General features: G+C 47.2%; 1 protein-coding gene across 2 annotated transcripts in view; it reads left to right on the plus strand.

Annotated features, from left to right (window-relative positions):
• The window catches only part of LOC149341867 (amine oxidase [flavin-containing]-like), a 61,675-nt gene that overhangs the window by 18,424 nt on the left and 20,042 nt on the right, over window positions 1-23,209 (plus strand). For both annotated transcript variants that reach the window (XM_089544107.1, XM_089544108.1), the window contains 7 exons: window positions 1,240-1,377; window positions 1,770-1,880; window positions 2,012-2,103; window positions 13,702-13,843; window positions 18,383-18,443; window positions 19,057-19,145; window positions 22,406-22,565. In XM_089544107.1, coding sequence (XP_089400233.1) covers window positions 1,240-1,377; window positions 1,770-1,880; window positions 2,012-2,103; window positions 13,702-13,843; window positions 18,383-18,443; window positions 19,057-19,145; window positions 22,406-22,565 — 793 coding nt within the window. The remainder of the gene's footprint in view (window positions 1-1,239; window positions 1,378-1,769; window positions 1,881-2,011; window positions 2,104-13,701; window positions 13,844-18,382; window positions 18,444-19,056; window positions 19,146-22,405; window positions 22,566-23,209) is intronic.

Here is a 23,209-nt window from a genome sequence, read left to right on the forward strand (position 1 = left end):
TTTTCAATCCGGACCGAGCACAGTCCGGCCGGCGTATGCCCAAGTAATGGCGGAGGCACCGCGGTTCGCGCGCCACACACCAGATGGCGGGCTCTCCTTATCTTAAATATTATCTACTCTTGCTCAAATGCTCAGAATTGTAGTTTAACTTGCTTACACGCTACGATAACACTGCAATAAGCGCCGATGATGCTATTGCCTGCTTGGGAAACGCTTTGCGCAGGACCGGCGCTTCCAACTCATGCAAACCGGCTCGCATCGACACTTCTCTCTTATTGTACGCGCGTCCTGCGATGCAAACAGTCGTCGCTTTGACGTCACTGTGAGGTCACTGCGCGCATTGCAGCAACGATAGCAGACGACGTTGCTCCGTGTATGCTCTTGTGACATCACGAGAGCATCGAATATGGCGGTCATTGCCGGTGAGAGGAGTTTCCCGATCTCAATTTCGATCGCATTTTTTTAATATGCAGCGCGTCCTGGGCACCCAAATTTTGGAAATTGAATCATAGGCTTTTGATTTAGTTGTTAAAGTACAAAACTGCAATATGAAGAATGAGCATGTCATGGCCCCTTTAAAAGGCTGCGCTTCACGAATATCCTCCAGCAAGAATTCATTTTTTTTAATGCTCTTTGTAGTAGCCGAATTATCTGTAGACAGAATTTCAATTTCAGGGTCTTTACGCCTTCCCCTTTCCTCTCGTCAGTTTTTGCACGCTGAAATGTCGCCCCCGCCCTCCGGCCCCACCACCGGGGGCGGAGCTTCCTGACCCACCGGAGCTACTCCGCTTATTGGCTGCGGCCATGGTAGCTGCCTGACGTATGAAAGAATCTAACCAATAGGCATCTCTGAACTGCAGGAGCGGTGCGACGGAGGAAGGTGAGAGCATGAAAAAATCGCCGTAAAGGGTTCGCCAACTTTCACGCGTGACTGTGGGTTACCTGCTGCGTGCAGAAATGTATTATTTGGCTCAAGTGTTCATGACAACACAACGCAGGGATTGAGCGAGTTGATGTGCTCTCCTCGGAAGTTGTTTCAGAGCCCCTTTCAACCCTCCACGCGCCACGCCATACCATACCATACGTATACCTCACCTTCTCTCCTTCAACGGCCATTTCCTCGCGGTGAGGTTCAGGTGTCCGCTGTAAGCGCGCTACCATGACTATGCTTTTTGACTCCCCATAAAAGAAAAAAAACATTGCCCCGTCCCCCTTTTTTTTTCACCTCCGGCGCACCAGAATGAACAGGTCGGCTGGGTGGACCTGGGTGGTTCGTACGTGGGCCCCACGCAGAACCACATCCTGCGCCTGGCCAACGAGCTGCAAGTGGACACGTACAAGATATTCGATGACCTCAAGATTGTACACTTCACTGCGGTAGGTTTCTCATCTGAGCTGTGCCCACGCATAGATAGCTATTGCGTGACGTCACGGGCGCCATTTTTGGCCTTCTTGGGCACTGAGGCTAGCTTCCACAGTGTACGTGGGAAACGGTTGTCAATAAGCGGATTAGCAAAATGCCCGTGTTTTCGCTGCGCTTTCTGATCTCAAAGATCGCGGCTGTTATGACGTTGGTGCAAACTATGTGCTAGTTAAAATCCTAAATCTTTAATGCCGACGTATCGGAGCTCTTATCCAGAGAAGTCTCAGGTTTCTCTCTGTCTCATGTGACAGTACAGATGTCGGCCTCGCGCTTCGGTGTAAGTGTTCAATAGCGTACTTTGTTGTTGCTTTTGATTGTCTTATATGCCATGTTCATGCATACGCAGGGCAAGGCTTTTCCGTACGAAAGCACGTGGGTTCATTTTGGCTTGCACGACCCACTGGCATGGTTCGACATCAACTACGTTATGCGCAAGATGGACATCATGATGGAGCAGGTGCGTGGTGCCGATCGGAGGCTATAAAATAAAATTCGACTGTCGTCATCCTGCGCGAAAATTGGGAATTAAGCTTCGAACGTTTTTTCGTACCATTGTTCTCAGTCATATATGAAAAGTTTGTCCCGCAGATCCCCGCCGTGGATCCCTGGAACTGCCCCCACGCCGAAGAGTGGGACGCCATGACTCTACAAAGCTTCTTCGAGAAAGAGTCCTGGACAAAGTAAGCGAGCAGATAGTGCGTACACGAACCGGCATGACCAGAGCCGCCGCGGTGGCTCAGTGGTTATGCTGCTCGGCTGCTGACTCGAAAGACGCGGTTTCGATCCCGGTCACGGTGGTCGAATTTCGATGAAGGCGAAATTCTAGAGGCCCATGTACTGTGCGATGTCAGTAGACGTTAAAAAACCCCAGCGGGTCAAAATTTCCGGAGCCCCTCACTACGGCGTCTATCATAACCTGAGTTGCTTTGGGACGTTAAACCCCATAAAACCAAAACCAAACCGAATCGGCATGATCAGATAACGTAGGAATGGCGCGACTTTTCCGCTCCACGGTCCGAAGCATAGGCCACTTCGCGCGACGAATCAAAATAAATGTAATGAATCCCTAATGAAAGGCGTTAATTCTACTCATCAGTCATATACTCGATCTGACTGCGACATATTTATGTATTTATTTGATTTATTTCAATTTCCTGCAGCGCCGTGACAGCATAATTGCAAGGGGGATACATACTACATACATTTCAAACAAACAACATGGGCTACCCAGTCAGTGATAAAATGGCAATGAAGAAGAAAATAGAAAGGAAGTAGTGGCATCAACTGTGAGTACACATCTGTCAGGTTTACTGGGAGTATCAATGAAAAACAGAAAAGTCTATAAAGTATAAGTGAGCATTCACGCACGCCTCAGGCTAGACAACAGTGCACGAAAAGCATTCTCAGACTGACATGCAACAACAGCATGAGGCAGCTTAATCCACTTACTGATGGTATGCGGAAAGAAAGAGTGCTTGAAAGCATCAGTACGACATTGCGTCTCGCGTATTTTCCATTCATGATCACACCGTTTCGATGTAAAATAGGGTGGCAGCAAATATGCTTTAGGGTTTATGGCAGTTTTATTAAAATAAATGCGGTAGAGAAATTCTAGTTTAATCTCTAGTCGGCGCTCCTTAAGGGAGTTCCACTCCAAATCCTGCTTAATGCTGCTAGCCAGCAGCCTGTTCCGAAACAGTCGTTGAACATTTGAAAGACTTCAGAACAAGCGCCGAAAGCTGCTCGGAATAAGGTGTGCGCAGCTACGGATACAGCCATGTCTCGCTATGCGATGGAGTGGTTTATCCTGTAGGTATGAAGGAGGGAATAGGTAATGAAGAATCGAGTATCACCAAGATTCTCAGTGACTGCGCCAAGGGAGAGCGGTGGACCACCGCAATAATTAGTCGAGTGCGCCAAATATTTGCCGACGTTTTTATTTTTTTATAACTCGAAGATGAATTCCTGGTAAACGAGTATTTGAAGCTCTCACCGCTCAATTTTCTTCACTTTATTTATTTTATTTTGTGCTCAATAATATCATGCCCGCCCGCTATATGACGCCTTCCCTCGTTGCTCTCCGCACCACCCTACTACGATTGCCCTGGCGCTGTCCCTGATTGTTCTGCGGCGAAGTGAAAGCACACAAGATTTGTGCAAGATACTTCAAAAAAGTATCCTCGCTACCGATACCAAATGCCATCAAAAATCGTATTTCCGTAATCGATACAAGATAGAGAACCATAGTTGATTTCCGATACAGATACTCGATACTGTATCGACAGTACTTCTATACATCAAAGAAATCTAATATTAATAAAGCTGGTGATATGATCTGATAATTAAGTTAAGGAATTTCTGCCTGGTTTCTGGAATCTTGAGTGTATTACATTCTAAAAAAATCGACCTAGAGGGAGAGCAAAGATAACTTTAGTCCTCAAAACCCGCCGTTAGTCCCTAAGTTTGCACACGACACGTTGCCAGAAATGCGTGCCGTGCGCAAACTCAGCGGTCTAACTACAGAGAAAGAGATTAACGGGGTAACGAACCGCAGCATAGCAACACACGAAAATCGCGCGAGATAGACGAAGCGGAAGACTCTTTTGCACGAGAAAAAGGCTTCGTAGAACCGAAGTGACCGGCAGCTGAGAAAATGCATAAGCATGTACTACGCCCTTTAACACGTGACAAATTTGAATTGTAAGAGTTATCTTAACGTTAAGCAGTTGTGCCTAATTTCATTTCTTTGTCGTTTGTTTACGAGCTTATGAGATGCTGTGCAAGCATCGGCGACGCTTAGCGGTGCGGTCAGTGGCAAATAGCCAATTCCCCGTCGCCACTGCCCGCCAGTAATAAGAAACGGAGTGAACCAGAGGCTTCCATATTTGTTTTCAACAGACGGTAATGTGCTGCTGCCACTTGTTACAGATAAAGCCATCTTATGCGAGAAAGCAAAAAACAAAAGAATGGTTGCGAAGTGCAGGGCGTAAAGTATGCACGTCTCGGAACTTCTTTTTGGGCAAAAAACATAATTTACACCGCTGTGAGACTACACGATTACACGTGAGCACGATTTAGACTGCACCTGGTTGCAAAAGCTTATGAGAACAAAATCATCATGCTTTGCTCTAAACAGCAATACATTTCAGAAAACTGCGAGGGGTAAATCCAAGCAGTTTGTGTGCTTCGTATATAAGGCTTTTATTTCCTGTTCCGGGTCGTCTGCATGATGAGATTCCTGGACGCATAGCTAAGAAACTGTAGTTTCTCTAGTGCCCCTTGAGAATGCGTCGGCTGATGCACTGGATTGCCGGCACTGTTGACCGCATTGACGAAAGTGTGGAAGACTGCGTGACTATCATCGTGCTGACAAAGTCAACAACAGATATTTTGCAAACTCCTGAGCATGACTTTGAAAGTCTTCCACATCTGTTGGCAACAGCAGCACGAGATAGGGGTAATGGATGTTATTTCTACCACAATAGTGAGCTTATCACCCCGTTCCTTCTGTCACTGAGCGTGCAGAAGCGCAGCATATACGTCGTCTATCTGTCAAACAACGAACCTAGGAAGACTGACTAGGCCGAAGGCGTTGGTATCGTCTCTTCCCAACTCAACTCCATTCTTTTTGTTGCGTTAGCAACACTACGCCAGGTTTTCGCCTCGTCGCGTAGCCTCGTCGCGCCGCTGCGCTGCCGCGCGCGTAGTCGCTCGCTCCGGCCAGATGCGTGCTCTCCGCCGGAGGCACAGTGTAGCCGGAGGTGGCGACCAGATTCTTTTACCCTCACACGCAGGCTGCTGGCGCGCCCTTACTCTCGACACCAGTCGCCATCTATCGGCGCGCGCGGACCGATGGACTGCGGGTCGCGCCGGCGCCGCGCGTAGAATGCATGTTTACGTGTTCGCTTCTGTCGTTGTAGTGCTTCATTATAACCTATGAGGGTGTGTGCTGTGCCTCACTACTCACATTTTCCCTCTACCAGACAGTACTGCGGTTATCTTGCGCGCAGTTAGTCGTTAACGTGACATCTGCGAGTTTTTTTTCCGTTCATTTGGACGTGAGTAAGTGCGGCGAGGCAGTGCGCGTCTGTCTCGTTGTTTGGGCCCATCATGATGATATTGATGATTAGCGCTCGTGTCCTGTCTTCACCTTTTCTGTGTCTCGTTTTTCGCGCTACGTTTTTCAATGATAATATTCTGCTGGCTCAGGATTCTAAACGCTGGTACCGCAGCGGCGACGCTGCTCCACCGAGCCGCTGGTGCGGCGGTGCTGCTTAGGGGAATTCTGGAATAGTATTGCAAACAGCAAGGATTTTTCCCGCGGAGTAGTCGGCCAGGTAGCGTGCGGACTGGAAACCGGCACTTCTAATCAGATTTCTGCGCTGGCGTGTCGTTTGTTGCCGTCTTTTACGTGTGCTATCATCTATGATAATTTTAGGCGCAGGAATGTGGATTTATTGATTTGAATCAGTGGTGTAGTAACTAGATAGGCGAGCTGCAGACTGACGGTTGTCCCGATGAAGCGCGTGTTTTCGCTCACCTCCTTGCGCTGAGCTTGCTCTAGTTCCCATTAAACACATTTCATGCACAGGATTGTAAGCACGACCGCTACCGATTTCAGTTCCTCTTTCCGCACGCATGTCATAGGGATCAAAGAGGGGGGGGGGGGGGGGGTAAAGGGTTTACCGTAGTGCTTTTGCTATCTACCTTAATCATGGGAAAATGCGCGATTTTGATACATTCATTCACACTTAGCCAAACGCCTAAGCAACGCTGTCACACGCGGCGAGAGCTACCGAATAAAATGAACGCGACTTCGGACCTCAGAATTCGTGAAAGCTGGATTCGCTGCTAATATCTATTCAAGCTTTGATAATTTGAGGAAAAGTACGTTTTTATGCGCCAGGTTGCATAAACCATGAGAAATTTTGTTTTTTTTTTTTTGACGCTGCGACTCTGTTAAGCTCACAGCGGTAATTTGTTTTGATAATCTGGCGCACCACGCATGTGACAAGAAAGCCCTGTTTGTGGGTGGTACTTTATGGTCGAAGGATTAAGAGTGCATGGGAATTGGAACTGCAAGCTAGCCGCACACCAAATACTTGATATTGAGCAAAAAGTTTTTTTTTTTTTGCAGTGGAGCACCAATACGGTAGCGATATAAGCAGGAGCGCGTTCTAAGCGTCAGCACAATTCACGTGAATGTCAAACTAAATGTCATTAAAACGCATCAATGTGCTCCCTTTGATAGCGTGAATACTTCCTGCAACACAGCCACGCAGCGGAAGTATGCTCGGCAATGTTTTTTTAGCGCCCGAAGCGCGGCTATATGCAGGCGCGGCCGCGGATCTGCCGCCGTCCCGCAGTCCCCAAAGAAACGCCCGCACCGCGGCGCACCAGTCGGCGGAAAATGGCCGCGCCCAGGAGCGGCTCTGGATTCTGGTCTATATGCGCGCTTCGCCTCGGTGGGACCTTGTCGTTATGGGGAGAGCTAAAGAGAAGCAACGGCGATATGACCAAACTAGAAAGAGACAACGCGCCCGAGAGACAGCAGAAGAACGCGCTGCACGACTCGAAAAGCGTCGGACCTAATGCAACTGACCAGGCTTAGCCAGAGCTAAACCACGCCTAATTTTGTGTTTCAGTGAACTACCACCTGAGCGAGCGGCGCCGGCTCAAAGTCTGACTCACAGCAGCCTCAAAATATGCGGAACACTTTTTCTGAGTACAAAGTATCGTTAAAATACACGGTACATTACACTACCAACTCAGCTACGGCAAGAGCTGTCCAATCTTCAGCTTTCGGGGGCATTTATGTATATATATAAATACCCCCGAAAGAGGAAGATAGGACAGCCGTCGCCGTAGCCCAGTTGGTTGAGTCCCGGAGTATATATAAATACCCCTGAAAGCAGAAGACTGGACAGCCGTCGCCGTAGCTCGGTTAGTAGAGCACCGGACGCCAAATTCGGAGGCCGTGACTTCGGATCCCACCGGCTGCATGTGTTTGTTTTTTCTTCTGCTTTCTAACCATTTGTCTAATACCCCTGTCACACGGGCAAGTTTAGTGACACTTTCACGAAGTGCACTTCTCCAGAACGAGTGACACTTTCGGGCGTGCTGCTGCACGGAAAAATAAAGTGTCATTCGGAATTGATGGTGGTGACGATGGCTTTTCAAGTAAGGCACAAAAAATATTACTTTTCGCGCTTCAAAGCTTTAATGTACAGTTAATGTACAGTAGATTCCAAACTGCAAGCAATTTTTTATGATTATCAAGGAGCTTTGTGCAATATTGGCGATTACAAAAAAGGCTTCGCAAGACGAGACAAGCCAGGAGCAGTGCTTCACTTTTTGAAGCATCATGGCGACCCACGACGATAACGTTTCTGCGCAGCTGACGCCCGCTCTCTTCTTGCATCAGCCGCTGCGCAGAACTCCATGTTGCACACACGCACTGCACTGACAAAGAACCTCGTTGGATTGCAAACACTGCACTGTTGCACCGTCACACCGAAACGGTTGCAGATGGTTGCTACCAGAGTTAATGTGTTGCTACGGTCGCCATGCTAGCCGCCATAGCCATACCGCTGCGGCTGCCTAAAAAATTATTGCAGCTGAAAACAAGAATGTCGGAATATGTGCAGTATATATATTTAATGGCAACGCAAATAAGTTTACATGAACAAGAGGGCAAAAAAAAATTAGCTGCGTTCAATAAAACGCCATTTTTATTGCCGACGTTGTAATCTAATTTCGAAACGCTGCTACCGAGGCTATGCACTTCGCCCCTCGGGAAAAGTGAAGTGAGTTCCCAAACTCACTTCTTGCCGAGTGCGTTCAGCAGCGAGTGTCATTAAAGTTCAACGTGTGACACGATGCGAATGGCACTACAGGCGAGTGTCATTCGTTGAAAATGACACTAAACTTGCTCGTCTGGCAGGGGTATAAGATAACTACCCTCTTAATCTCCCATTAATGAAAAACCACAAATTAAATATAAAAAAGCATCCCCTATGCTCCTTGGTTTCAGTGACTGTTGTCTTCCATAATGTAAAGAGCAGTAAGAGCAGTTAAAAAGAACTAAAAATACAGTGGGACGTGAATGGGACTAAGCGGCAACGACAAGGGCTTGAAACAGTATGTACAGCCTTTGACAAAAGTTTGGAGCCCAGGGGGTTTGCTTCTGAGCCACACTGTGTGGTTCGTAATGCATATCCAGCGCTCCAAATTTCCTGTAGGTAAAAAGATTTCTGGTCCTTTTCCAATGGGTAGGGCTGCCACGAATGCTTCAGGAGTCCCACTACAAGGCTCAGAAGCAAACCCCCTGGGCTCTAAACTTTTGACAAAGACTGTACACATAAAACCTGGCTGTTTGCGTAGCAGCCACTCACGCCAAACAGCTATTCCATCTTTGCAGAGGCCAGTTCCACCTTCTCACTTTATTTTCGTAGGTTGCCGTCCCTCTAGTACATCGCGATGGCCGTCGAATGGCTGACCGCGGCCAAGCGGCGCTTCCGCGTGAATCTCCCGCGCGCTGCTTTCGCTGCCCTCATCAAGGGCATCACCGCAGCGACCACGTGCCACATCTGTCGAGCAACAGTTCGGTCACGCGCCGCTGCGCTGCACGCGCGCGCACCTAGATGAGTGGAAGAGAGCGCGAGCAGTTTAAATGGCTAAAAAGGGACCGTAGAGCCTCACAGGGTCTAAAACAAGGATAGTAGTAAGCCAACAAAGACCGTCGAACAGTATGCAAGACGTCATGGCTGAAATCTTAGCACTTTGTGGGACCATGGGACACATACGTCCCACTTTTTTTATCGCCATGTTTTGAGCTGTGATGCTTCACCACTACTCCATTGATAGTGTTCTTGTATATGCTCCTGCAAGCCCGATCCCGGCCGCTAGAATTTCTTTGGAGGAGAAATTCTAGAGGCCCGTGTACTGTGCAATGTCAGTGCACGTTAAAGAACCCCGGGTGGTCGAAATTTCCGGAGCCCTCCACTACGGCGTCTCTCATAGCCTTAGTCGCTTTGGGACGTTAAACCCCATAAACCCAAACCAAACCAAACCTATATTGGTACACTATTGTGTTCTAGAGTTACTGTACGGTGCCTTTTCTTATTTCATGTACCTAGAGTTGCGCGTAGGTCCGCCATATTGTTCTCCCGAGCATCTAATTTATGAGGAAAAGCCACAACTCTTGAATGCAGGAGGCGGACTTGGTGCAGTGGTTTCAGAAAGTGCAGGCTCAATCCGCTTGACAAAATATTCGCCACGTGTGGATGGGTTGAGCCATCTGCTGTAAACGCCACAATCACAAACTTTTTTTGAACAGTCGGCGAACACTTGTGATAAACTGGCGTGTTTTTGATAAGAAAACATCGTTTTCTGTGAACATGTACACTCGGGAAAAATAAAATGCCGCAAAGTACGAGAACACTAGGTGTACGGACGGACTGCCAGGCTTCTCCGTAATGCATGGGTGCTTTTCAACCATGCGATTACGTTCAGCTAATAGAGGCGCGAGCGGTGCATGGAAAACGAACCGGCAACGCTAGGTATTAAAACAGTATTTCTATTGCGTTTATTTTTTCTCGCGCTACCTCATGGATGTTCAAAGAAGGTTTTCTGCTTTTGTTTTAAAGGTATTCACTTGGTGGCAGCACTTATTGCTATCTAAAACGAACTGTTCCACTCGCGCGTGCTGCACGTGTTTTACTAAGGAGTCTGGCGCACTCTCCGGCCGTTAAAGGGCAACTGCAGCACTTTTTTGAGAATTTCGCGATATGCAAGGATTCAAATCTATATAGGCTGTAGGTAAAGCATGCCAACTGTTTTTGCACTAGCATTTGAAATAGTGACGTAATCGACGATTGAATTTTGCGCTTCTGCTCAATGCACTGGTGGTGTGCAGGAAAGTTCAGAGTGACGTCACGGAAGGTATCATTTCAAATTACAGCTGTCGTCAGCCACACCCTGCCCTGACTCATTAACGCGGCCAAACAACTCTCGGCAGGGTTTGCCTTCGGTAGCGTTGCTTTTTTCTTCAAAGCAGGCGTCTGCGCGTTGGAAATGTATACCGATACCTTCGATGACGTCATCATGCACACCCCACTTGGCATTGTGCACTGCGGAGAAGCTTAATGGGTGTCCGGATTTTAATCGGCGACTACTTCACTATTTAAAATGCTAGCCCAAAAAGATTTCGCATGCTTTACCTGCAAGTTTTACACATTCGACCCTCTTAAGCTCGTTGATTTGTAAAACCTATGCAGTTTCCCTTTAAAGCCCGATTCACGCTACGGTCCGTTCGCCCGTGGCCCGCGCATCACGTGTTCACGCGTCAGCACATTGAGAGGCGCGCTGACCAGGGCGCAAGCCGACAGCGCGCCTCTCAATGTGGTGACGCATGAACACGTAGTGCGTGGGCCGCGGATGAACGGACCGTCGTGTGAATCGGCCTTGAATGATGCGTAGTAAGAATCAAAAGTTTATTTCTTACTCACGAGTCCCTAAATGTCTCATTTACACTGCTTTTTTTCGGTCATGCCCATACTGGTACGTCAAAAATTTGTGCTGCAAGTAAATGCACAACTTTTTAGCGATATATGTCGGCTGTGTTTTATATTATTATGTTTATATAATCCGGTGCTTCCTGAAGAAAGCAAGTTAAGTGAGAACACGGTCCACATGCAAAGTCTCTAGAGTGTCTCTGTGCAATTCGCTTTCTGCGTTTTCAAAACGGAAAGTAGCCTGCTGCAGGCATGTCTGTTGGTCGAATGTCGACAGTGAGTGGATGTCAAATCAACATTTCTCGAATAATTTTTTGATACAAAGTAGGCCTTTGTATGTTCTCTCATTTGTTGTTTGTATGCCTGCACTAAGTTCTTGTCATATGAAAAAAATTGTTTTTTCTGAAGCTGCTCTCTTTCACTGCTCAGTGGGACACATATGACCCACTTTCAAATGCTTTCACAGGGCAGTGGGACGCATACGTCCCACTTTTTTCACGAGAATCGTTAACACTAGACAGCTCAAATTTCGTATATTTCATAATAAACTATTACGCATGAATATATGCCACCCTGAATAGGCAGCGTGTATTGCTCACCACCTTTTTGTTTCACAAAGGGTTTAGGAGGATAGACGCATAATTCTGGTGGCATGTCTTCTTCTGTACAATGGTGCAGAACACAGCACTATGCATGAATCACCATATGATATTCGCTTACGACCGCTAAACAATTTATAATAGAATTTTCATGCCATGATGTTTCAATTTCAGTTTTAACAGCCGAACGATGACTGTGACGTCAAAGTGTGCTTACAGGTCACATGAGGCATGAAACAATTGTAATATAAACGCTGCTTCAATATTCGTTGTCATTCCGGCTCTTGAGGCAGGGTATCTATAACATTGTAGTGACTTAAAATGACGAATCCGTGGTTATGTCACAGTTTTTCTTGCCTCAAGTGACCTATGAGCAGTGTAACACGTATGAGCAGTGTAACACGTATATTAGCAGTGTAACACGTACCAGCGAAAAGTCTAATTGCCTTTTTTTGGGGCGCGGTATGATATTTAGGTTTCTTTTAAGGGTTGTGTGCCAAATATGGTGATAGTAATTTATGTACGACTGGCATATTTTGTGGTAAATTGTACGGTTATGTTTCGGGAGAAACTCATTCGAGACATCTAGCGAGGAAGCCTACAGATTTAGAAAGCTTGCTTTCAATGAGCAATACATGTTCAGACTATTTCATGTGAGAGTCGAAAACGACGCCTAGCGATTTAAACCTGTCCACAATTTTAATAACGTTGTTTTCTAGTTTCATTTCATTCCTTACAGTGATATCCAGGCTGAAGGGCCGAAAATAGACAGTCTTAGTTTTGCTAGAGTTAACTACCAAACCATTAGCTCTGGACTATTCGTGCAGAGCACAAAGGAGCAGATTTTTTTTATTAATTAGTTTGTCGGCAGAGGAGACTTGTGTCATCAGAGCACTGAATACGACTTACGTTATGGGCTATGCTTGCAATGCCGTTTGCATAGACAATAAAGAGGAACGAACCGAGAAGGCTGTCTTGCGGGACACTACACTGAATCAAAAGGGAACTAGACTTATAACTATCGACCACAACGACTTGCATACGCATGCTTAAGTAAAACCAAAAAACTTCGAGACAAAGACCACGGACGCCATACCTCTCAGTATCTCATGCTTAAGAAGGTCGCATGCTTTGGTAAAATCGACGAAAATACCGAGCGTCAAGTTTTTCGCTTCAATATTCCCTAAAATAATTTCCTTTTGCAAGAGTGAAGCACATTCCGTGGATTTGCCCTTTCGAAATCCGAACTGACTGTCAGTTGATAAGGAATGTTTTGCGAAAAACTCATCAGTTCTCTTAAGCATTATTTTTTCGAGAGCCTTTGAAAATGCAGGAATAATAGAAGTAGGCCGATAATTTGCCAACTTGTTCTTGTCACCTTCTTTGGAAATAACCGACAATTTAGTATGTTTCATTCTTGCAGGAAAAATATCCGATGTGAGTGATAGATTAAAAATATAACTTAGGTATGGCGCTAACAAATCCGCAACAAATCTGACTGGCTTTATTTATATTCGATCAAAATCAATATAGCTTGTTAATTTTGGGTTCATTATGACACTAAAAACTTCCCCAATGCCCGAAAAAAGGAAAGCAACAGTTACCAATCCTGTATTTGGAACGAAACTACAAGCTTCATCGAGGCAACCAATGGGTCTAAAGCTACCGTTAATGATACCGATATCCAATACTTTCGTTTTTCGAGAGCGGTTACCTAATATCGATGCAGAAAATGTACCGAAAGACAGTATCTATATATACTTCTTCGATACTGCACATGCCTGCAGCATATATGCAGAATGATAGCACTGCTGAAGGAGTATGGTAGATAACGTGTGAACGAACCCTGACTGCTTGCAGCCATTAATTTGAATATGGATCACCGAAGTTTGTGTTTCCGAAATTGAAATTCCGCATTGCGCAACAAAAATATTATTGCTGAAGCGAGTGTCTAATCGTACGACTCTTTCTTTTAAGTAAAAGAAGGCTTTCACCCAAGAGCAGTTATAAGTGGGCACGAACGCGCGACCATGCATGTTCACTCAGTCCCCTGCAGCTGACCAGAGGACCCCTCGAAAGATGTATACTTTGTCTTCGACAACCCTGCTCTCGTACTAACCGCGGGTGCGTGTCGTCGTCTTCAAACACATGCTCACTCATGCAGCGGTTGCCGCGACTACCTGAGCGCCCTGGCGCAAGTGAACCTGTCCAGCGAGCCTAGCCAGGTGTCCCTGCTCTGGGCGCTGTGGTACATCAAGTGCTGCGGAGGGAACCGCCGCATGTGCAGCACCTTCAACGGAGCCCAGGTATGCAAGTCGCCGCGAACGTCAACTTGCTCCAGGATCAGCAGCAGATGAGCGGTGCCGTTGGAAGGAGCAAGGCAATTTTTTTAAGTAAAGGATATGCCGCAGTGACGGTCTCGCTTCTTGAGGGACACCTCAAACGCGCCGTAAGCAAATGGAGGAAGGTGGGAATTAAAGAAGAGAGGTGCCGTAGTGGAGTGCTCCGGAATAATTTCGACCAGCTGGGGTTCCTTAACGTGCACTGACATCGCACAGCAAGAAAAAAAAAGGTTTTTAGGACAAGAAGTGGTGCAGTAGCTGTCTCACTCTTCAACCAACCGCGCCGTGAGGGAAGGGAAGAAAGCGGGAGTAAAAGAAGAAAGAGAGAAGTAGGTGCGTAGTGGAGGGCTCCAGAATAGTACAGAATAGTACATCGCACAGCACAATGGCGTCTTTCGCGCTTCGCCTCCATCAAAATAGAAGTGCGACGGAAAAAGAGAGAGAAAGGCGACTAAGGAAGAGCGGGAATTTTGAGAACATATTCTAAACGGTAACGTTGAACATTGGCAAAGGGGCAGACGAGAACAATGGAACGTATAGCAGATACGCAAGAGAACTAGGACCCTGTATTGATATTGCTTAAGCCCGCTAACTTATCAAAAAGTGGAGCAGTGCTTGGAAAAGCTTTCAGCACACTGGCCATCGAGAACTAGGGCCACCGTGTTTAGACGGCGGGTGGTTGTCAAGCTATTTCAAATACTATGCACGAAGCTGTTTATTCGAAGCCAAATCGAGGGCGTACCCAAAAAAAAAGTGAGATTGTATCGTCGCGACTCCTGGTTCAACTCCACGTCGCAAGTTGAAAGGTTGGATCGCTAACTGCGACGCTTAACACAAAATGAGCCCCCTGGTTTACGTCCACCGTGACGATTCATCCTCTGGGAAGATGGCTGACAATCCCGAATTTAAAGTGCGTGCGGTTAGCGCAAGCTACGGTTCTTAGAGCGCAGCTCACAAGCGCACGTTCGTAGGTTGAGCTAAAGCCGTCGACGTTGGCCTCGTAACTGGCAGAGCGAAACTGAGTGAGTGAGTAATGCGCAATGCTTATTAAATAGAGCCACCACAAATACCTATTCACGGGAGAGGGGGAGCAGGGACACATTCGACGGTCAATGCCTGTCTCACGTGCAAACTCCCAGTAGGAGCGCAGCGTGGGTCGAGCTCAAGCGTCGCTGCTCGGCCTAGACCAAGCACAGTATGTGGTGATACGCTTTTTGAGCTGTTTTCTGCTGATGGCGTGGTAGGCTGGGCAATCACACATCTGCTGCACTGTTAGGCGGGAGTGCATGTTACACTTTCTGCTTTGGCCGCAAGTTCGTCGGAGCATTCGTAAGGCCTTAGCGTTGCTCTGTCTGTGGTGCCTGCGTTTCTGATCGGACAGCCATTTAGCAATCGCATCTGCGGTGAGAGCGTATGCCGTGCAAGCCGTGGGCACCAAGAGGCAGGGGGTTGGGATTGTTAATTTTTTGTTTTGAGGAAAGGGAAGGCGCAGTAACTGTTTCGTACTTCTCGGTGGACGCCTCAACCGCGCCATGAGGGAAGGGAAGAAAGTGCGCGAGTGAAAGAAGGTTTGGTTTGGTTTGGTTTGGTTTATGGGGTTTAACGTCCCAAAGCAACTAAGGCTATGAGAGACGCCGTAGTGGAGGGCTCCGGAAATTTCGACCACCTGGGGTTCTTTAACGTCCACTGACATCGCACAGTACACGGGCCTCTAGAATTTCTCCTCCAAAGAAATTCGGCCGCCGCGGCCGGGATCGAACCCGCGTCTTTCGGGTCAGCAGCCGAGCACCATAACCACTAAGCCACCGCGGCGGCCTGAAAGAAGCAATAGAAATAGGGGTGCAGCGTTTGATTGCTTCGGATGGTGATGATGAAAAGGTTTAAAGAGGAAATAGGAGAAGGTGGTCGGATCCTCAGTCCAGGATTCCGTCGGCAAAATGCAGTCGTACGTGCTCTTTCAACGAGGTCTGGTTGATCCTCGAGGTCCCAGCGGCTAGGGCTGCTGCTTCCCATCCTTCCCACGTTGGCTATTCTGTTAAATCTAAAGAACGATTAGCCTGGCAGGCCCATACCATATATATGATTTAAGTCTGCGTATTGGCCGCGGGACTTACTCTCTGATTTAAAAGTTTCTCAATTTATCTTGTGAAGCTTAGACGGATTGTTGAACGACAGTTTGCAGTTGCCTAACATGACATTCTTCAGCTTTGTTCAAACCTTTAGCGGGATTTAGATAGATTGGCTTTGTGAGGTGTAGGTGTAAAATGGCGGCATAGGTTATCAAATGCTGAAATGAGTCATCGTCTCCAGAGAGGGATGGTGGGGAAGAAATGATCGAGCGGCGGCATTGCGCGCTCGTTTCCCACTAACTGTTTATTGGATGTGCAAGCTCTGGACTGTAGCAGGATTCTGCAGCCCTGCTGTGCAATTCTACCCCACGTACAGCATTTGTGGGCTGCCTGCTAATCTGTTATGATGTATTCTGATGTAGGATGTGAGGCCACCACCGCTACCTCTTCCATCTCTGCAATTTCTCCTCGTTTGACATATAATCCATTGACTACCTGTTCGTTGTGGATTACCGAAATCACTGAGATCCCTTTCATGGGACCCGCGGAATCTACGAGGAAGGCCCTGTCTAAGTTATTGTAGCTCCGATTCATCGCCTTGGCTCTGGCAATCATCCTTGCCGAGTGATGCTCCGGATGCATGTTTCTATGGAAAGGAGTCATCTTGAGCCTGGATCTCCGCTCTTTCTGAATAGTTCGCATTGGTCTGGTGTGGCAGGGGTGTCAAGTCATCCAACACCCTCCACCCCGTTGCAGTCCCCGCTAATCTAACGTATTTATTTCTTAAATGAGCTTCTATGAGTTCGCTTACCGTATTGTGTACTCCCAATTATAAGAGACGTTATGTGGATATCTTATCAGATAGTCCCGGTTCCTTTTTATGCGCGTTTCTGATTATTACATAAAAGTTATTTAAATCGCTCTTCTTCAGCCGAAGATATGGAGCCACATAGACTATTTTACTGATTATAAAAGCATGAATAAGGCGAAGAGAATCTTTTTTCCGCAACTCTTTTCCTAGTAATTATGCCGAAGATCATTCGAATTATTTGTTCGCATGTCATGCGGACCTCATTAATCATTGCTGCATTGCCCCTTTACTACTCATTAATAATCCTATAGGATTCGCACCGTCTGCACCTCTGGAACGACAGCGTCGTGCATACTTTGATTTCTACTGGTGCACCTTCCCCTCTCTGTGTTATTATAAGAAGTTCTGATTCTGAAGTTCTGTAGCTGCTTCTTGAAGTATTTCTTCCATTCTTCCTAAATTACCCCTGGTTGTCCTAATTGTGATATCGTCTGCATAGACTACGTTGCGAATGCCCTCTGATTATTCAAGTTGTTCCGGCGACCAAGGTGGGCCACCTAGGTCACGTGACCTTGTGGCGTCATCACAACCTGTCCCCGGATTCTGAGCGAACTGACCACCGCGGCAAGCACAAGCCCCACCGGTGGCAGCACCTGCCATCGCAGGGCAGTGGCACCACCGTAATCGCTTCTCCCAGCATCCTTAACCGCATGGCTTAACCGCTGCACCACTGCGCCAGGAGAGGTATGAAGATTTCCAGGGATCTATGAATGTCAAGTCGAGAGCTACCAATCCCGCATATATGGGCATTAACCCATGAACGCTACTGCGTCACACCCTTAAGGCGAAGCTTAAGTGTCCCTAAAGTTGTTTCTTTTTAATTTTACAGATGCAGTAGAAGAGTAGAATTTAGTGACGGCAACATCTGCATTACTTTTTTTGCAGTATATTTGTCCGATATGGATGCTTCTTCACCCTGGCATCGCGTTTATACCACTTCAACTTAATGCGAACAATTTGGTCAACAATAGGCCGCAGTAGTGGAATAACGGTATTTGCTGAAAGATGGACTCACTTCTTAAGTCGTGACAAGCCAGTCCTACGGTTTACACCACCGTAATCGCTTCTCCCGGCATCATTTCGCGCACGAGACCACACTCTCCTCACACTGACTTCTGCGATACAATAATAAGGGTGTAATTACTAATTAGCATCCACCCTAACGCAGCCATACGGCTACAAAAGAAGGCTATACAGTTTTCACAGAAGCTTTGTAGTTGAAGAAAAACTCGTCTTAGTTTGCGGTTCGAGCCCAGGACCACCACCTGACCGGAGCAGTCACTCTACCAACCTTTCATAGTATCGATCTACCAATGCTAACAAGTAATCACTCCCTTATTACACATCTATTCCATCTTGGGGGATTCCCCTGAACATCGGACCAACCCCAACCCTTGCGGCACGCTTTCGAGTCCCTAACTTTCCCGCTCTTTCTTCATGTCGCAAGCACCCGCTGCGCCATCTCTCGGCCTCGGTAATGGTACCCTGACAGATAACGGTACTCTGACATAATGTATGGTGGCAGGCATGTGAACATGTTTCATAATCCCGGTTTTTTCGCAGGAAAGGAAGTTCGAAAACGGTTCCATGACAGTTTGCGAAAGGCTGCTGCAGCTCCTGCAAGGTACGTGTGTCTCTAAACAGTGCACGATTATCGCGCACACATAATGCGATGCCATTTTGTTGCCATATTCTCAAACAAAAAAGGGAGAAATAATTCAGTCATGGCATCAGCCCCTATACTATAAGCCGCCGACATGATCAGACCCAGTGACGCCGAAGTACTGCTGCTGACTACAGGGGTGACACTGCTATGAGATGTCGGCGGCATGCCAGTGCTTTACCAGGCGCTCGGTCGATCGCGAACATTTAACTCTTTCGAGGGAATTGTGGGCTCACCTAGGCCTCATACGTATTCCTCACGTATTGTTTTGTTCTTGTCTTTCCTTGCACTCCTTAAATATTTAAGTTATTCTGCGTTTGATAACTGCATTGCAAAACTGGGGGAACACTTGTACGAAGCAACGACATATGGCGCACGAGCTAAGTTCGCTTTTGCTGCTGAACATGACTGACAACAGTGTGTATAATGGGGCTAGGTCATGCGGACTCGAGAACAAGGCGAGACAACTCCGCGAGTTGACACGACCTCAACTTGTGTCGCGTGATCTAAGCGCCCTGTTCTTAAAAGCGATGAAGGTCACCAGGCGCCACTTCTGACATTCTTCTGGCCGCAGGCAAGGTCGAGTTCGACGCCCCGGTGTGTGACCTCCAGCAGGACGACAAGGGGGTCATCGTAAGTGTCATCGACGGCAGAGAGTACCAGGTGAGTGAGCAGCTCGGCAGCAGAAGATTCATTCGGTGGCAAAGTAACCGAGGAGTTCGCTGTGACTTTCGCACGGGAATCGACTGGATGTGTACTGGTGAGCCGCAATGCGGTCCCCTGCTGTCGAAGCGTGGACCTTTCGGAGAAGTGAGAATATTTATAGAGAGATGACGAAGTGTCTGCTCTGGCTTTGAAAAAAGTGTTGCGGAGTCAAGAATGCCTCTCTGTTTAACGAAACATTGTGAATTTAGGGGAAATGAGAGAGAGAGAGGGGGGGTGTAGCGGGGAGAGTGACTGGCTGATTTCTATGTGCGTCTGCTGGACACCCCCTGAATCCGCCCTTCAGTGACCCATGCAGGAGGAGAGTAGCTTCACTGTCTCCGTTCCATTGTATTTTATGCGAAGCATACTAGCCGCACAACCGAGCTCTTCCTTGCTGCGCCGCGCACGGCCGCGTGCCTACCACTTGACCTACATCGGCGCACCACGTGATATGACGTCACAACAGCCGTGAAAGCGGGGGCTCAACTCGTGCGCTCGCTTGCGGACGCGCAGCCTCCGCCGGCGGTATGCTTCGCATCCTAGGCTTAACCATATGCTAAGCCAGGCCATTATTTCGATTTGTACTGTGCAATTCTTGTTTATAATATCCTTATGCGCTCAGTAGTGTACATACTAAGAATTCATGTGCAAGCTTTCAAAGAAACTGACTCCATATATATGGAAAAGGGGAGAGAGAAGAGCTTTCCGTCTGAGCGGATCAAGAAATCGGAGCGAGTGTGGATTGAACCGGAAAGTGGGCAAGGTGTTGGGTGCAGCAGAGGCGTCGCTAGGGCCAGAGGCGCCCAGTGTTCGCTTGTTTTGCTTGTTTTACTACGGTGGGACTCATTAAAAAGAGTTAAAATAAAGCCTTCCGACCCATGCCGCTGAAGTATAACGGACTTAAAAAAAAAAGAAATTGGCATAGCAGAAAATGCAAAGAAAAATAATTAGAAAAGAATTGGCAATAATGAAAAGTAAGGACACTTAAGGGGGATGGGACTCTAAAGGAATAGGTTAGAAAAATGTAATGCAGAAGGACAAGGTTCCGGGCTAGTTGGTAATGCATTTAAAAGGAAGAAACAGCGCAAAGAAACACGGACACAATTCGTGTGTCCGTGTTTCTTTGCGCTGTTTATTCCTTTAAAAAATGTAGTGAATTGTAACTGTTTTCTTGCGGGGCCAGTTATCGAAATTAAATTATTTGTAATGCTCCTTACGTCTGGATATAGAATGTCTGCTCTTGGTGGATTGTTCCTTGTTCCTCTTGTTACTGTGGACTTGGATAAAAGTTCTTGGAACAGAATCTAAGAAGATAATTACCCCCCCCCTCCCCCCCCCCTTTCCGAAAAAAGAAAAGTGTTTGTTTTGTGGGTGCTATTTACGTTCAGTAAAGAAATAGGTTTGCTGTTCTTGTGTTTTTGCTGGTTTTACGAATTATATTATTTGTTTTTACTACAGGTATGGCATTTGATTATATAGGTGTTTTTATTTAGCTGCATGAGGTTTCCATTACTATGAGTGCTATTGTTTTCGAATGGAATGGTGGCACGGATGTAACAAGTGTGTATGTTTTAGTCTTAAAGGGAGGTAGGAGGTGGGAGGAAATGGCGATTCTAGCTAAAGCGTTGATAATTGGGCTGTGAGAGATGAGTGTTGCGCTGAGTACCCTTCCTGTGGGCGAAACCAGCTAATGAAGTGCGCCTGATGAGGATTTGCTATCTCTAGGTATGGTGTGCGCTTTTTGAGTTGGTTTGTTAAGTTGGGTTGATATTTGCTGCATTGGGTAAGTTTGGTATGAGATGGTGTTATTAATAACAAATGTTCCTCACGGCCTGGGCGCTGTTATTTATTCTTTATAGTTCACAGGTCATCTAAATGTTAAAACAAAATGTTTAAAGTTTAGTTTCTTTAGTTTCTAACTCACTTATTATATGATGTTGAAGTAGTTTCTATTTAGGAGGCGTGTTAAGAAGATATGCGCTCAGGCATGTTCCCTCTATGCTCTGAATATAGTGGAGCGTTTTATTGCATTTCCCCCAAGTTTTTCTGCTCCTCCTTTCCTCCTTCCTTTCCCCAATCTCTCTCTTCTTTTACGCTTCTTCTTTATGATGTTTTTTCGCTCTCTTCCTCACCTTTCCAACTTCTCCTGCCTTGAAGTGAGTGTTGAAGAGAGCTGAACGGAAGGGTTGGTAGAGTTTTGAGGTTGAGATGGGGTTTAAAGGCCCCATTTCTATTATTGTTCTTGCGTAGTTTAGTAGGTCCGTACATCAGGATGGTCAGTGCATATTACAAATGGTGAAGGCCGAGGCAGTTAAATAGGGGCAGGCTGACCACTCTCAAGGGCCATAATCAGGAGTGGGTTTATTGCCCAGCCAGTACGTTTCGTTTAGGCGATGAAGCCCCGGCAGGGTAGGCGCTTAACCTAAGGCCTGGGGGTTGGTCTCTCCATAAGTTGGGGACCGACCACCTTCGCTTTGTGCTCGTTATAAGCGACGAAACCATCAATTAGGTTTGGTTTATGCAGTTTAACGTACCAAAGCGACTCAGGCTACGCCGTAGTGGAGGGCTTCGGATACTTTCGACCACCTGGGGCTCTTAACGTGCACAGACATCGCACAGCACCCAGGCCCCTAGCATTTCGCCTCAATCGAAATGCGACCGCCGCGGTCGGGATCGAACACATGAGTCTGCAGGTTTTTTAGGGCCTTTTCCAGTGCCAGAGCCCTTGGAGTCTGAAGTTAGGGTGGTGGCCCTTCAATTCACGCTCACCTGCCCCTCCCCCTTCTTTTCCGCATCTCCTCTCTTCTCATGCCGCTGTCCTACCGAGCCTGCACCCGCATCACCCTCAGACACCACACCCCCTCAGCGCTGCGGACGCCTCCGGTCATACGTGATCGAGTGGACACAGCAGGCAACTATGGTGTTGAGGGAACGTCTGCGCTGTGCGACCGCTCCGCAGTGATGACGCTGTGTTGCTGCAGACACGTATGTTGACGGGAAAGGGCAAAGGAAAAATCCGGGACCAGACTCACTAAACTTCTCTCGCTTTAGCTTTAGCACCGTGACTGGCGTATTGTGACAGCCAACGCAAAAATGCGCTGTTCAGCCCCGAAAAGCATGTACAGGCGTTCCTCCGTGTGTCAAATGAAAGTGCAAGCTTCCAGGTGAGGCAGCGGACGACGCGTTGACTGCGCTGCGCTTCTACACCGTGCATGCAGGCTGACTACGTGATCATGGCGATCCCGCTGCCCATGCAGCTGAAGCTGCACTACGAGCCGCCGCTGCCGTCGCTGCGCAACCAGCTCATCCAGCGCACGCCGGTCGGGTCGGCCTACAAGATGAACATCTACTACGCCAAGCCCTTCTGGCGGGAAAAAGGTGCCGTGCTGCAAGTCTTCTGCTCCGGTTTCGCCCCGATTTTCGTTCCAGAAAAGTATTTATCGAACGCGTACTGCTAAAACATCACGAATTAAGACGTAGCATACAACCATTTGTCCGCATTTTTGGAACTATTGGGAGGAGAGACTGACCAGCTCCGTACTCTCACATCTGGAACAGCTGGTCAACCGGGCGGAGAGGGTGTACCCTCTTGCTGGAGTGGAGGTCGCGTATGCATGCCTGTCCCTCACAAAAATGACTTTAGATAGCCTAAAGAATGACCATAGCCTTTTTTCTATAAAGTGTATAGACTCTCTATTGACAAATCGTATAGACTAGTCTATATGCAATGCAAATGAGACAGTCTATAGGCAATCTATAGATTTATGGCCATACACTTTTAGTAGACTTTCGTCTATAGACAGTCTATTGACTATGAATAGACAAAAGGAAATATCTATAGGAAAGCAATAGAGTCTATAAAAAGTCTATAAGCAGCCTATAGACCATTTTTATAAGGGACGGGAGAAGGTAAGCCAGTAGCGGCCATCCTACTGTGGGAAAAAAACGGTGTTTTGAACCTGCGATGGCGTTTTCCGCGTGGTTCTTCAACATGACAGCGATTAATAAACAACTAAAACAAG

This window comes from Amblyomma mixtum, chromosome 5, assembly GCF_055824585.1.
Source record: "Amblyomma mixtum isolate Tamu chromosome 5, ASM5582458v1, whole genome shotgun sequence".
Lineage (NCBI taxonomy): Eukaryota > Metazoa > Arthropoda > Arachnida > Ixodida > Ixodidae > Amblyomma > Amblyomma mixtum.